The sequence below is a fragment of the Mastacembelus armatus genome, chromosome 17 (assembly GCF_900324485.2).
Source record: "Mastacembelus armatus chromosome 17, fMasArm1.2, whole genome shotgun sequence".
Classification (NCBI taxonomy): Eukaryota; Metazoa; Chordata; class Actinopteri; order Synbranchiformes; family Mastacembelidae; genus Mastacembelus; species Mastacembelus armatus.
Genome location: NC_046649.1, coordinates 16,304,633 through 16,320,496, shown reverse-complemented (window position 1 = coordinate 16,320,496; position 15,864 = coordinate 16,304,633). Strand labels below are relative to the sequence as shown.

The following is a 15,864-nucleotide window of genomic DNA, read 5'->3' as shown; positions in this document are numbered from 1 at the left end:
AATCTCATCTCAATCTGTCTCTGGTAATTAGAGACAGCACATAACTTCAAACTAATTCGTATGAACTGCTGGTGTGTTTGTGAACTAGGCTTTAATATTGAAATAAGTTTTTTGCATTGCTGTTTGACTGCGCTATAACAGTATTTATAATTTTTTTTCCACTTCTGCCTGAGTTTGTGGCGGTATGTGTGTGTCTGACAGTGTCTCCTACGTATATAACACACAGGTTTGATTTAATTCAGACAAATCTACTACAGTCTACCCCCTTTTGGTATAGTTTGGACTCTATAGTATTTCTAGTTTTTTAAATAAGAGATAATAGCTGGTTGAAGCTGATTGATATAATTATTTTATTTTTTTCATATTTTAACTTATCATGTTAGTACATTTATAGATTTAAGTGCTGCAGATAATTTTACTTGAAAATGATCTTTTAAGCACACAGTCAAAGGTGCAGCTGCAAATTTTCAATTGAAGTGCAGTGTGCAAAATGTGAAACACTTATTGGCATCTCATGGTGAGACTGCAGAATGTAACCTTCACTTTTAGAACAAAATGCGATTCCCTGTCTATAGACAGTGTTTGGTTTGTCCATTCTTGGCTACTGTGGAAACATAGTGGACTATGAAATGAGACCTGCTCTTTATGCAGATTTAAAAGGCTCATTCTAAGATTAAGAAAATGCAACAGTTGGTATTTTCTGCAATTAAACCCTAATGACATCACAATTATGAATAAATTCCATTTCTGTTCATAGATTGTTCTAAATAATACACACTGAACCTTTAAGCCACTATCAGTTTGACAGGAAGTGACACCAGGTATCTGACCATACTGTCCTACATTTGATGTTTCCATCAAACAAATGTGAAGCCATTATTTCATGCTGTATTTACGACGCAGAGTTTAAACAGTTGAGACGTGGCCTTGATCTTGAATCTTTCTCTTATCAGGCCACATTAAGACACAGAGCGACCACAAAGCCCTGCCAAAACCAATTTACTTGCCTCAATGTACATTTCTGTCATCTGTGTGTCATTTCCTATCCTTCTTTATTAAAGGAAAACCCACCCCCAGATGGTTACACTATATGTATGATCAATGTGTGGCATTTTCTGTATATTTGAGGAGCTTGTGTTTTTTTCTTGGGTTTATTTGTGTGATGCACAGCCAAGCTTCATATCGTGACCTTTACTGCTCCCAAGAGAAGCAGTAGGAGGTGTGTCAGCAATGATTAAGTAGCAAACTGCAATTTAATTTATTGTTAGCCTTTAGACCATGACAACAGCATATGATACATATGTTATTGGTGTGCGTTTATGCTTGGCTTAACCAATCTCCATTGAGTATCACAAAGATTTTTCCAGTATTACCATTGGTCATTTTTGCTGTAAGCTGCCTCTAATTTACATGCTGCCCCACAGCTTATAACAACACAGAAACAACTACCAGAAAACATCCAGTCTTAGCACAGTGTCAGTTAGCCACCAAGGATCCACAGAGCATATATAAATATATATGTTTACTAACATGCCTTTGGTTTGATAGCTGGTCACCGTCACACACATAACAGGCACTGAGCTTGAAAGTAGCCTGAAGATAATTGTGACATATTTGTCTGTTGACTAATTTGACTTTGATACTAATTCTTCAGGCAGGGAAAGGTTGAAGTGTTTCTCATTATAACTTTAATTAGGCTTTTCATCCGTTAGGGAACTCCCTCCATGTTTCCAAAGTATATAGCACTGATAGTGATAATACATAATGTTATCTGGCTATTTGCAGAATTTTAATAATGTTTATTGTGTGTGTGCCTCATTGCCAGGGCTCCCTACAAAATGCCTCATAGTTGTTACTCTGATTAAGTGAAGATTAAAAAAATGTGATCAAATAAGTTCAATAAAATGATAAAGCTGGGAGAAGGATCTAAATATCAGGAAATGTATGTCTCTGTGCGTCATCATCTAATATCAAAATATTTTCCACAGTACAAGAGCTTGCCTAGGATAAGAGCAACACAGTAACTAAATGTGTTATCTCCTCCAAGTTAATTTAATTGAAGTTGTGGCGTACCCGTCTAATTTTGTGGTGGCTATGCCTCAAGGACTGCAAAAGCTTTTACACTGGATTCAATTCAAACTCTACTCTCTGTCACAAAATTGACAGAACTGCTTTTTTGTAGAAAATGGCAGCATTTGAAGTGAAGATTGAGAGGCTTTCTGGTTGGTCACCACTGATTCTGGCCCCCGCTGGTTGTTTATGGTATGTCTTCAAGTTTGGGTCTGTAATCACCTGTGCATCAAGTGTATTGCATGTCCTTTTTCATGAAATCTTCAAACATCAGTCACTGTGCGCTTTGTACTCACATCACACTGATTTCTGAAAATAGAGCCTGAAGTGCTGTAATCAACCAGTTTGCTGTGCTCACTTTCCTGGCTCTCTCGCTGCTTTTACATCAGAATAATGTTTGTTTTGATAATGAAAAACCATGAAATTACTGCTGTTAGCCAGTGGTCATGCAGTAATACAATACAATAGCTAACTGGTAATTTAATATTATTTTTCAACCTTTAGCGAAATCACACAGCACTATGATGATCCTCTCCTCATGTCGTATCTGTACTAGTCAGAAGTCAGTAAGTTAGTTGTGGGCTACAACTTAAGCCCATCCATCCATTTTCTATACCCGCATGTTCCTTAACCAGGGTCACATGGATCTGCTGGAGCCTATCCCAGCTCTCTTTTGGGTGGAAGGCAGGGCTACACGCTGGACAGGTCACCAGTCCATCACAGGACCACATATAGACACACAAAGGCACACACTCACACTCACTCCTATGGAAAATTTAGAGTCACCAATCAACCTGACATACATGTTTTTGGACTGTGGGAGGAAACTGGAGTACCTGGAGAAAACCCACACAAGCACAGGGAGAACATGCAAACTCCACACAGAAAGGCTGGGTTGAGAACCCAGGACCTTCTTGCTGTGAGGCAACAGTGCTAACCACTCAGCCACCATGCTGCCCCAACTTAAGCCCCTTCTTTAAGCTTATACAAGTTGTACAGGTTGGTTGTATATCAGTAAATTTAAACTATGCAGAATTAGCTATTAGCAGGTCTTGTTTGCAACTTAAAAGAAGTCACTACATTTGACCAGGTTCCATCTCTGGGATAGGGTGCCATTTTTGACTTAAGCATTATCTTTGTAACAGCATGACACATGCTAAAGCCTGTTACTTCTGCAAACAGGGGGTTCATAAATTGCACAGCTGAACAGGATAAAAGGATTTATGAATGCACTCCTGCAGGCTGTGAATCCTTTGAACCAGGTTTTAGTGTGTAAAATGTAGAAAATATCTTTGACACTTTGTCAGGTATGGCAATGTAATAATATAAGGATTTTATATTATGATAACAAGATCCTTGCAGGATGCTAGCTACCTTAGATAGAAGAAATAGTGTGACATCAACCAAACACATTAAAATGCAGACACTCATTACAGTAGTTTTTATATGCTGCTGTATGTGTTTGAAATTAAGTACTAAAGGACTTACTAATATTATCCCACTGGTTGGTAATCTTTGCTTATAGTGTAAAATATTGATAATAGTAGTCAGCTTTTTTTCCTCTTTTGTCATACTCTGAAAATTACTCTGAAACCTCTCTCTACACCACAGGATAGATGAATTAACAGGTCTAAGGGGTGACAGTAGGTGAGGAAAGCTTATAAAGTTGTGCTTGAGGTATAGTTATGGATATTGCTTTAACCACAGGAAGCCTGACACTGTGAAAATCCTATTCACAGGCACTGCACTAGCTTCTTGAGTGAAATATCCAATCAACGTGTAACCGAAACACTCCAAAAATGACATGTTTACTGTTTCAACTTTGAGAGTACCACGTAATTCTGCATGATGGAGTGTGAAGTAAAGGAAATCAGCAACAGTATGTAAGATTGAAGGAAATGAGAGGTGTGTTCTGTTGCACAGATGGTATTTACACACACCTTGGTTAAGATGTGATTTCTCCATCTAAATGAGATTTTATGTTGGTCAGATTTGAGGCTTCTTCTTTTGCAATTAGTCTCACATAAGGTGAAAATGAGGTCTAAGGTCTGTATCAGCTGCTGTACATGACTTGTTGCTGTATATTATGAGTCACTTGCTGTCGTCACTGGTCGGACAACATGTTTGCTTGAATTTTCTTGAGATCAGCATGGGATTCAGCCCACAGAGGCAACTTGTGGTGTGAAAATACCCTTCACACGTATCACTGTGCCCAGTACTCCACTGCAGTGCCTCACACTAGCTGAGAGGATTCATGCAAAAACTGTATAATAATCAAACTTCTTGAGCTTTCTCTCAGAAATGCATATGTCTCTGTGCAACAGTTATCTCTTCTGTAGTGACACATTGCTCAGTTTTCAGATGGCCTGTGAGTCAGACTCATAAACTGTGTGTTAATGGGAAGGTTTTCCGTTTCACCAGCATGGTAAGGTTAGGACATGGCTGTGTTTGACTCAGGAAAGGGCTTGTTTTCTTGACTTCTCATGACCTCTGCTTTTTTTCCCGTAACATTTCCACTTGAAGAATGCTAGAGTATGTGTAACTCGATACCACTTTTACACCTCACTGAAAAAAGTAACACGTCTTACAAATATTTTAATGATGTATCTGTTTCATAAAGATCTGCCACTTGGCTGTGTAGTGTATGACAATAAGATGACGGGAAAATTATTATTTCCTTTTTACCTTCATGACATAATTAAATGCATTTAATCAGGCTCATTCGTACTCAGCCATCCTGTGAATGATGCATCTTCAAAAGCAAAATGAGTAACAGTTTGACAAAAATCACTGAACGGAAAGGAGGCAGTATTTAATGGAGCCACAGATGCTCTAGTAAACCACATCTGACAGCTTCATTCCCAAATCTCACCTCTTGCTATTTTTTCTTTCTCACTGAGGGCACGTCATAAATGAAATCTCAGCTGAATACTTGAGATGTGCTGGGATGTTATCTCTGTGAAGTTAAAGCTATGTGTCAAACATTTGAAACATTTCAGAGACATAGCCTGCCTATCTGTCACTCTTTGATAAGGTGGTCTGGGTTCTATCTTCTGCTCATTGGGTGTTGAGAATGTCCAACATAAAGCATTGTAACTAAGAAATTTTTGGAGAGAAAAATAACAATACTTTATAACTCAAAAATTCAGTAGGTCAGGGATATACTGATTGATTGCCGGCAGTATGGTGAGTTTGTGGCCCCATGTGGTCCTTTTTTATCAGTTACCTGCTGTATAAATATTGCAGTGCAGACTTCCTTGCAGGCAATATGCTTGGGATCCCAGGGTGACTTAGTTGAGTTGACATGTGAAAATCTTCAGCTATGTAGATGCCTTTGCAATTGATGGACAGTTCTGCACAGCCCTACCCCCACTGCTGGTGAAGGGATTGAGTTTCAAATCTACAGAATTTCCCAGACTCCACCAGATGCTACTCTCCTAAACTGAGTTTGTAACAGTATTAGTTTTGTTAACCAAAATGTCCAATGACCAAGACAAGATGAGACGAACGTGAAACAGTAACTGCAGTGAAAATCAGCTGACTAAAACAGAGTTTAAAATAAAATAAAATAAAACACACCAGCAGCACACCCATGAATTCAGCACCAACAGTGCTAGTCTGAACCTTCTGTGTGCACTTTATATGCTATGGCTGTAGGAGATTGGACATATTACAGAAAACATAGGGGAAAAGAACGTGATGGCAACAGCGGGGTTTGGTGGAAAAAAAGAGGTTGACATTTGTATCCACTCCCAATATAATGCTGTAGACAGGAGAATGAAAAGAGAAGCGCTGAGGCTACAAAACTGCTGAGACAAAAACTAAATTAAGAGACACCTCAAGGTTTCCCAGACAGAAATTAGGTAACCAAATGTTAATTTGAAATAAATTATCTGCTCATATTAAACTTATACTAAATAACTGAGACAGCAGTGTAGCATTATGTATTATGCATTATGTTATGTATTTGCACCGCATGTATATTTCAATCTGTGTATGATTAAACTGCCAGTCACATTTCATGTTGTTGTCGATTTAAAATGGGCCCACTGCAGCTAAATGTAGTTTATTTATACAACCTACTGGTTATTAAAATGCAGCACATAATATGTAAAAGACTGATTTTCTACTTGGAAAATGTCTGTTGGGCAGTAGCCAGCTGTCTAATACTTATGCTGTGTGTAAAGTGGTTCTGAAGATTTTCTTTATAAATACATTAAAATACTAGTGTACAACATGTTGTAAAGCCTCTGTGAGTATAATGCAGCCTAGTACAACTCTACAGCTAAACACCTTTCTGGCAGAGTCCAGACCAAACTGTACATTTTAAGTATTGGCTTTATTGCAGGGCGTTTGCTTAGAATTCTTTTAGGTTTGTGGAGTTTCTTTTTTTTTTCTGGATGCTCAGGCAGAAGAGCAATTATTACAGCAATTATTGACTCACCTTGCACACATTAGATTGCATTGAATTTTCTACTGTTATTGTGTCTCTCTGGACTTTGTTGTTTTATCCTCTTTCAAGACTGAATGTATTGCATAAATATGTTATTTTCACTTTCATCTGAAATTTGTCCCTGAAGTGTGATAAAAATGCTGATTCTTAGTCGTGGCTAACCATGTTTATCAACTGTCTTCTGTCACAGTTTTACACTGACTAAACGCTGAATAAATACAAAGGATGGACTAACTAAAAGCACAAAATCTAACATGGGCTTTTTTTCTCAATAGTTCGTAGACTGTTCTGAGTCGGTTACTGTAGTAAGTACTACTTAAGTACTACTATTCTGTGCAGGATTTTATACATCTGATCCAGTTGTTTACATGATTTGGAAGCAGTTCAAATTTTGGGCAGGAATTCTCCCCTGGCACATGGCTTATGGATGAGAGGAGGCTGGATTTCTTAAAAGGACCTTTATTAGTTTCATTGCAAAACTCAGGAGCTTATGTGTTTGTAAGTATGCACTTCACAGCACCAGATTTTCCAGCAACGAGGAAGAAATCCACACTGAAGTACAGGGGAAATCTCAGCCAATTTAAATTCAGATAACAGTGCAAAGTTTGGCAGGACTTTGCTGTATTATCCCCATGCCACTTAACACACGAGCCAAAGAGTGCACAATCTATGAATGCAGTTACAAAGTTCAACTCATGGCAGATGTTAAAGTGCTCCACGTGAAAATACTTGCATATTCCTGGAGGGATCAAATAAACGTTTGGGACTCACATTTACAAGTTTAATTTTGTGTGGTAAAGGTCAGCTAGAGGATACATTCCCAATGTGTTATAGCTAATTTTCTGAATGAGTTCTTCTTCCAATGTTAGCACATAGTGGTCCTCGACCAAAGTTCATTGTCTCTTGCTGGTAGACTGGTGACATGTGTTGAGACCAGTTCTGTTGCTCTAATACATTCAGTAGACAGTAAGTGAATAAGATGAGTGAGTGACTGAATTATTATCTAAGAAATAAGATAAGAAATAAGTAACTATATTTTGGTTAATTATCAGATATCTAATTATCTTTCTTTCTTCCTTTCCCAAGGTTTATTTTGGGGAGTTGAGCTACAATAAAAGTCATGTTTTTAAATTCAAAGATTTAAAGCCTGATATGCAACAAAAAGCAAATTAGTGAATTAGTGCATGTACAGCGAGTACAGAGAACATATGGCAGTGTAGAGTACACAGTACTCTAGGTCTGCATCCACGTGTGTACATGTCCACTAAATAAAGGTCATTTTTAAAATTTATCCCATAGATTTGTTTTTCTATGTAATATAGCAAACTGTTTCGAAAATTGTTGAACACGGCATGAGACTCTCAAGCTGAAACATCCGTTAGAGATTGTAGCTTAGTTCAATGATTGCAATTATTGCAATTATCGTAATTACTTTTATTGCTTTTGTATTGTAGCCTGGTAGTTTTTGGAGAAAGCAAAGCTCCGGAAACAAGATTATTATTATTGAGTATTTTTCAAAGATAATGTTATTCGTAATTGCTACAGTAAAAGGTGTAAACACCAATAAAGAGTCTACACTGAGCAAACACAGTAACAGATACTGGAAGGAACAGGTTCTACATTTGTTCCCCACCAGAATGTACAGACTGTCATTATGGCATATCTATGACACATGCAGAAGAAGAGAATGACAATCACGATAAATGCATAGATATAACAGGCTATTACATATTATGCCTAGCAAATATTCAGGGAATGCATACATACTGTATGTCAAAGGGAGTTGGATGAAAGCTAATAAACTGCCTCAGGTGATGTCACTTGAGTCAGTGCTGTTTTGGGCTGAAGAGAATGAGATTGAAAATGAAAAAAGTTTGTGGTGATAAAAAAATACAAAACTGAGTTTAGCAGACATCTGTTGCATGGTCTCTATCACAAGGTACCATTGAAGCCTATTATGATCTGCAAGGTACAGAATTGGTTTCAGCTGAAAGTATGTGACAGGGCAGATGTTGTGTTGTCTGGGGTGAATTTGAAAGGGATTGCAAACAGATGAGTGAAAGCTCAAAACACTGATACTTTTGGATCCTTTCTTGTGCCAAAGATCAGTTCTGCTTCAGAATATTCAGTGTTGCTCGAAGGCATGGATGTACAGTACATGTGTTTCATTTAAGTGACTGATGTCGTGTTTACAGTGGACAGCATGTGATCTGTCTTGTATCGTTCTTATTTGTGTACACTGTTTGCCTTTTGCTACAGACTCTGCTTTTTAACCAAGAGTTCAAGTCATTTTCAGTCAAATAAAAACATGGTTCAAAGACCTCAACACCAGTGACCTTCAAGTAAGTGGAAAGTGGAAAGCTCATGCTGACAGACCAGTTGCAGGCCTCTCAGTTGGAGCACACTGTGAACAGTGAAGTCCATGTGTGCTTGCTTTTTGCTTTCTTCACTCACTGGACAGTCTGAGGATCATCACCCTCAATAAATACATCAACAGTTGTTTCTCAGATATAAATTAAATCATCATCCTAGTTAAACAATTAATGTTTTAGCAACAGCATTAGGAAGGTGATGTAAACAATTAAATATACTTGAAGTACATTTGCATTTGAAGTGTACATGGATCATGTGAATTAGTTTTTTTTTCTTGGAAACCTTGCTGAGAATTATGGTATATGTTATTTTAAGTCTAAACAGTGCTTTAGGAAAAGGCACAACGTACGTTTTCAAGATTAGTTTGCAGGTAAGAGTAATGCGCTTTGTCTTGACTTTGCATTTGCTTCATGATTTTAAATTCAGTTGGTGCTAGAATGGCTCTGCTGAAAAGCACTTAAATCAAGGTGACCATCTGCAGAAGGGTCGCAGCCTTGCAATAAGCAAATCAAAAAGGGGTAATATTAGGAAGCAATGAGAGACACCTTGGGTGATTAAGCAGTACCTAATTAGAGCTCAATGTGGAGGCTTTATCGGGAAGGCAGTTACAATTAAAGTTCTTATACAAACAGTGTCCTTGTCCTACTTCTCCACAGGCAGGAGGCTGCTTGGTCCCCTTTAAGTTGGATAAAAAGGGGTTGATTGCTTGGAGCGTTACCCTGTCTGCATCACCTTTTTTGTACTCTGGTCCTTCTCCACTGAAATGTTAAACTACATCCATAGCACTGATTGCAGTGTTGTGCTCTACTCTTTTTGTTAATGACACACAAAATCCTTGCTGCAGAAATTATTCTTATTTTATTCTTTTCATTTTTCATTTCTTTTTATTTTCAGCGATGAATATACATGATGCTTTTGGAATGCTGTTTTGAACAATGACATCATGTCCTAGTTTAATCTCATGCAGTGACTGAGGATTACTGCTAATTTTGTCAAACTGCGGTTGAGAGTGTCACATGTCATTAATGCCACAGTCTGTGAAGTAAAACTGCACGATTTGTTACATCTGAAAAACCTCTTATGGATTATAAACCCACATTAAAATTTATAACCAAAAATATTGCACTATTTAAATTAATTTAAAAATGAAATGAAATGATGAAAGGATGAAACTTAAAATGCTGCACTTGCATTGCTTTATTGGAAGAGCAACCCATACTTGGTGTATTACATCACTCATTTAACACAAGAATGGTCCTAGTCTAATTTAAAGAACAACACAATCACAGCTATGAATCGCATGCTGCCTCACAGAGCATACACAATGTTTCCATCAAACACAAAAGTGCTGTTCTTCAGGCTTACGACCAGAGCAGGGTATAATTAGGAACTAAATGCTGCTTTAAGTCAGAATGTGGTCTGCAAGCATTTCCAAAGGACAACCAGTCTTGTGGTTTGAGGTTTTTATCATCAAATGCAAATTGCACAGTTGAGGAGGAGTGGCACTGACTCATAGAGTTTATAATATCCAGGAACCTCATCCGCTAAAACATTCATGCGGTGCAATATGTCAAAAGCAACATATTCATGTTTTTTCCAGATAGAGGACAGGCCATTAAAAACAAGATTCAGCGGAGTTATAATTTTCTAGACCCCCCTCTTCTGTGGAGAAAAGAAACATACAGGAAAGTCAAAAAGCCCTTGGGATCAAATTTTGAATATATGCCAACAACAAGGAAGTGAATGTTAGTCTATGGTGTAAAGAATGGCAATTGACCAAAACAAGTTTATAAAACAAACATTCAACTGTATTTCCATAATAGAGGGGCTTTACAGCAAGCAGAGTAAATATTATCACTATATTATTTATCATCCATGTGACGAAGTGTGATCTGGAAAGGAAAGTCTCACTTTATACGATCATTTACTTAAAAATCCTATCCTTACCGATGGATCAGCTAACAGAGAGAGGCTTTATTGGATGACTCTGAACTGACAGAGAAAATTAATATGGTTTGTTTCCAGTCAAAACACCAGCAGAGGTGCAATCAGAGAGTTTATGTTGACAATAAAGAACAGCAGAAAACACTGAAATAAGATGGTGTTAAGTGTTTCTACAGCACACAGCGCTCTGCCCAAACAGTTTAATAGAAGGTTGAATACTGACCTAACCGTTTCATTATGTTGTTTATCCTTAAATGAAAACCAGTAAATCATGTAGAAAATAACTGAACTGTGTAAAATATTCCCATTAGCAACGAAATCTTCGATGATGCACATCTTAATAATTTCACCATGTAAGTTAATTCCTAATTATTACAGTACTTTAAATGTGACAGGATGAGGCTTTCATGAAAGAACTGACATGCAAACTTGCTATAGGGATATCCGGTTTTAGTATGCATGACTGCCGTGGGGACAGTGAGTGTACTGTCAGGATCTGTTGCTGGAATTGAGACAAATGAAATGTCATTTTAGTTTTTCTGTTATGGAGAAGCTGCCTAAATCCCTACAGTTGTACTGGCTCTCAGCCAGTCACTGACTGTGCCGAGTCAGCTATTGGACATTCTCACTCCAGAGCTGCCATCAAACTCACCTAAACTCTCAAAATAACTCATCTCCTGATCTTACTGCTAAATACAGAATGCTTGTTTTGAACAAGTATTTTCCCAACAACAGCCTACAGTCATTCCCTTAGCATCACCATTAGGCCACACTATGATTATTCTGGTGACAAAAACAGACAAACCAGTCATTGCTTTCTGTCATTTGTGGACGGGTATGGAAGGGATTCCAGTGTTTTTCTGATCTAGGCTGAAATCTCATTGGTCACGCAGCAAGAGCCATCATAAGTCGGCTTGGCTGGTTCTTGCTTAGTTGGATTATTTAGCAGATCTTTATTCGAGGATATTCCCTTGAATGATCACAGCATAGTTTTGCATTTTCTTTTCTACACAGCCTGCTCCTTCATATATTCATGCAACTCTGTCACAAAACAAACAATATTTCACTTGTAGCTTTGTCAAAAGATGACGGTTAGTTAATGTATTTATCTTTCTTTACAGGGGAATAGTTAATGAATTTCATTATTTGTTTTATTAAACAGTAAACACAAGCTCTCGGGAGGCATTTATTGTTGAAATATATGCAGTGTCTAGTCATTCTTATTCTAAAATATGGTAATTCTGTGAGAGATTTTTTCATTTGAATACATCATCACTGTTCGAGCCCCTTTGGAAGACTGGAGTTTTGTGACACAGCTCTCCATCACGATAACTTTTTCATCATCTGAGTTACTACTAATGAGATAACTGGGCTGTACTTTGACTCAAAATCCACCGTTGACTTATTACAAATAATTACACTCCATTGAAGTCAGTGGTGTTTTTGTGGCTCATTTAAACTTTTTGCATAGTTTAGCAAGTTTTGTGATTTGGGTTTTCTAATGACACTCTACCTCACACGCTCCAGGGTTTGACTCTCTGATTCACTGTAGGCCATTTCAGGAAATGACTTTGGTCAACCACAACTTTCAAAAAAAAAAAAGAAAAAAGTTGGTAATGCACCGGAAACCCAGTGTCTCCACTCAATGTATGCATGACATTTATCCACATGACTCCATTTTTGATTTGGACAAAAAAATTGTTTTGAAATTTTTGCCACAAACTGTTAAAACTGTACAGAGAAGATATTCATCTGTGGCAAAACTAAATATAACTCGTATTAAGTTGCTAAAATAATTTAGTAAACAAATGCCTGAATTAGAAAACTAAATCTAACAAAGGTACCTTCACTCCCACACTGTGTACAGTATTTAGTGGTGCTGTCTTGACACAGCGGCCTAAATACGGGTCTTTCAATATTAGTCTTATATCCTTGCATGGAGCTGCAGTTCAAGTCATCAAGCCGCAGTTTGTGAAGACAAATAGAAACTTGTGGTTTATTCAAGTGGAGTTTATATTCTAGTGACCAGTGATGAAAACACACATATTTATACGGTGTGTATTTTTCTACTTTTTATTTTGGCACACAGTCAAAAGCGGTTGACAAAAAGAATACTGTGTTTTGACTGAAACGCAGTAAATAAGAATATACATGTTTCTCCCTGTGAGAGTGGTGTTTACTTTTGGAGGTTTGGACACTAGCCAGTGGAGGAGGAATAGTTTTCAGAAATAATCAGGGGGCACACGTATTACCCAGGATTCTCTTCTCAAAATGGTAAATGATACTGTTCTATGTCCGTGCAAGTGGGAGTTTGGAAAAGATGGAGAAATTCCTCTGGTTTTTGAGAAAGAAAATAAACTCCTGAAACTCCATGCCTCATTTTAGTTTAATGTTTCACAGGGGCTCAAACTGCTCTGTAAAGGTTAAGATGTTTGTTCTTAATGTATCGGAACTGCACACACACCAGGTTTCTAGAAAAGAGCTGAAAAAAGCAGATATGTGGCGGATATGTGCCCTGTGATTTTAAAGGGTGGTAAACTAGCTGACATCTCACATCACTTAAAGGTTACTGACTAAAGTAAAAAATCACCCTTATGATAAAAATGCAACTTTGATGTATCAGCTTAGCTATCTGCATATCTGCAGTACAGAAAATAATATAAAATATATATTCAGATTTATTTTATTCACAATTTAAATTGTGAAAATGAACAGTGGTACTGTTTTACAAAATTGCTCTGTACTATACTGAACTAAACTGATGATAATCACACTTGTCTTTTCAGAGCAGTTAGCATCCAGATTAACTGTCTGGTTTCCTGTTGGTTATGCTTTCACCTAAAGTAAGCAATAGTCATTTAGATGAATATAGTGTGTACTGCTCAGGAGCTGTCAGTGGAATATTCTATATTGGCATAGTTAGTACAGTAAACAGGTAGTATCTATCCTTGTTCGGCTGCGGTCAAATGTTGTTCCATCTGTGGTTGTTTACTGTGCAGAGCTATAAATGTCTTCATTCTGTGACCTTATTCAGCTCTCAGACTGGACATCCTTATTTCAGGGTTGAAAGACGTGAAAATATTGATGGATAGAGGTAGTACGGTTTTGTGTGCAGCAAACCCATGACGGCTTGGTATTTACAGTTCAATTTTAAGACCAAGACATTATGCACGCACACCAGAGACAATGTATACACGTCTTTGTTCCCAATGCCTCCTTTCAACGTTTATTAGCTGCTTATTTCAGATTATAAACAGGCACCAGAGACGGCTTAAAAAGTCTGGAAAATACCAAAAGTTTACCACAATAGTTGGTTCTCATGTTATTTGTAGCAGCCAACTCCACAAATAAAGATACAGCTCAGTGTGTAGTAAAACATTCCAGTGATGTAGTATTTTTTTTTTTCAAGTACTGCATTTTAGAGCAGTTTTGAGGTACATGAAAATTGTCTTCAACTTTATACTTTAAATCATTACATTTTTGAGGGAAATGTTTTCTTCTTCTGTGCATTTCTACAAACAATAACTTAGCTGCACCTCAGGTAGCTGTAAAATGCTGCTTATATATACAAAAGTAGCAACAATCCAATAATATGATGCAGTACGCCAATATCAATATTTAAAAAATATAATTTGGCCTAAAAATGGCTGTGATACACAGAGGTGTAATATTAAATGCATATAATAATATATGCATTTAACTTTTTCATTGTGTTTCTTTTTGTGTCACAGTTTTTGTTTTCATAGAATTGAAAAGGGAATTTGATTTCTTTACATCCAGGTATGTAATTTGTATCTGAAGCTGAGAAATGCAGCCAGGTAATGTTTGCTCTGCATCACTGAACCAAAAAAACACTGAGAGCGTTTTTTGTTTTGTTTTTTTGTCATACTTCCAGGCACATTGTGTGGTATACGTGTTTGGATACATAGTGCATGTTTGCCACAGTTTGGCTCAAAGCACCATGAAAATCTCTATATGACAGCATAGAAAATTGTGGTGATTTGTGTGCTCCTCTATGCTTTCGTTTTAGCACCGGGCTAATTTTTTTTTGTTTGTTTTCATTTCCACTTTTCTTGTCACGCTCTGTTTAAAATGAATGTGGTCATTTTCAATTCAGTCACATTTGTCATTGCTCAAACGTGATCTGTGTGCAAACAGCAGGCTAGTCAGTATGACCTATTAGAATGGAAAATGTTTCCTTGAGTGGAAAACCGCACCTGGGGTACAACGCCACTCTCAAACAATGTTCAAAAGCTGAGAAAATATGAGGTGTGAGGAAATGTTAGGGAATAGAAGCTATTTTTGTCATGTCACATTCAATTAGTTACTGCTTTTTCAGCATAACCACAGAATGTTGGGACCATAAACAACAAATAAGCCTGATACTGTTTAGCCAAAGAAAAAAAAGCTCAGTCTTTTATATTTTGTTTTTTGCTACAGACAGAAAGATAGATATAAATACACTTCTTAGCCCATGACCACTTTGATGAGTGTGCTCTTGCAGTTAAAGTACAATCTAATCTGACCTTCCAAATACAGAACATGATCACATGTTCTTGACATTCAAGCCACTCTGTCACTTAGACTTAATCTTTCTGAAAATAATGTTGGTTCTGTACATTTGATGGAGTATTTTAGTGGAATTTGATTAAGCTGTGTGCAGCAAGTGTATAGAGATGCTTTTTTTAACTCTAAGAGCAAAATCAGAACCCTTGCTTTAAAGCCATATAGTATATACCAGAGGTGTAAAGTTAAATACTCACTCACTTTTTTTTTAAGGCAAAATCTTTGGACAGGTCAGATTCTCATGTTGCTTTTTGGAGCTCCGATTTTATGTTTTGCTTACAAAATGCATTTAGTAACTACACTGAAAAATTTCCCTAACTCCATTTCATTTTGTGTTTTTGCAGGCTTATGCAGATGATGTGCTCACAACAGATGAGCAGTTGGCCCTGGTGTTCAAAGCCAGCCAGAACTGTGAGCGGAGCATCAAGTCAAAGCACAAGATTCCTGGTGAGAATCAA

General features: G+C 37.3%; 1 protein-coding gene across 1 annotated transcript in view; it reads left to right on the top strand.

The window, feature by feature from the left end:
* pth1r (parathyroid hormone 1 receptor) overlaps positions 1–15,864 on the top strand; it is a 36,028-nt gene that overhangs the window by 4,146 nt on the left and 16,018 nt on the right. Inside the window, exon 2 of the mRNA XM_026314336.1 lies at positions 15,751–15,853. Within this exon, the coding sequence (XP_026170121.1) occupies positions 15,751–15,853 (103 nt within the window). The remainder of the gene's footprint in view (positions 1–15,750; positions 15,854–15,864) is intronic.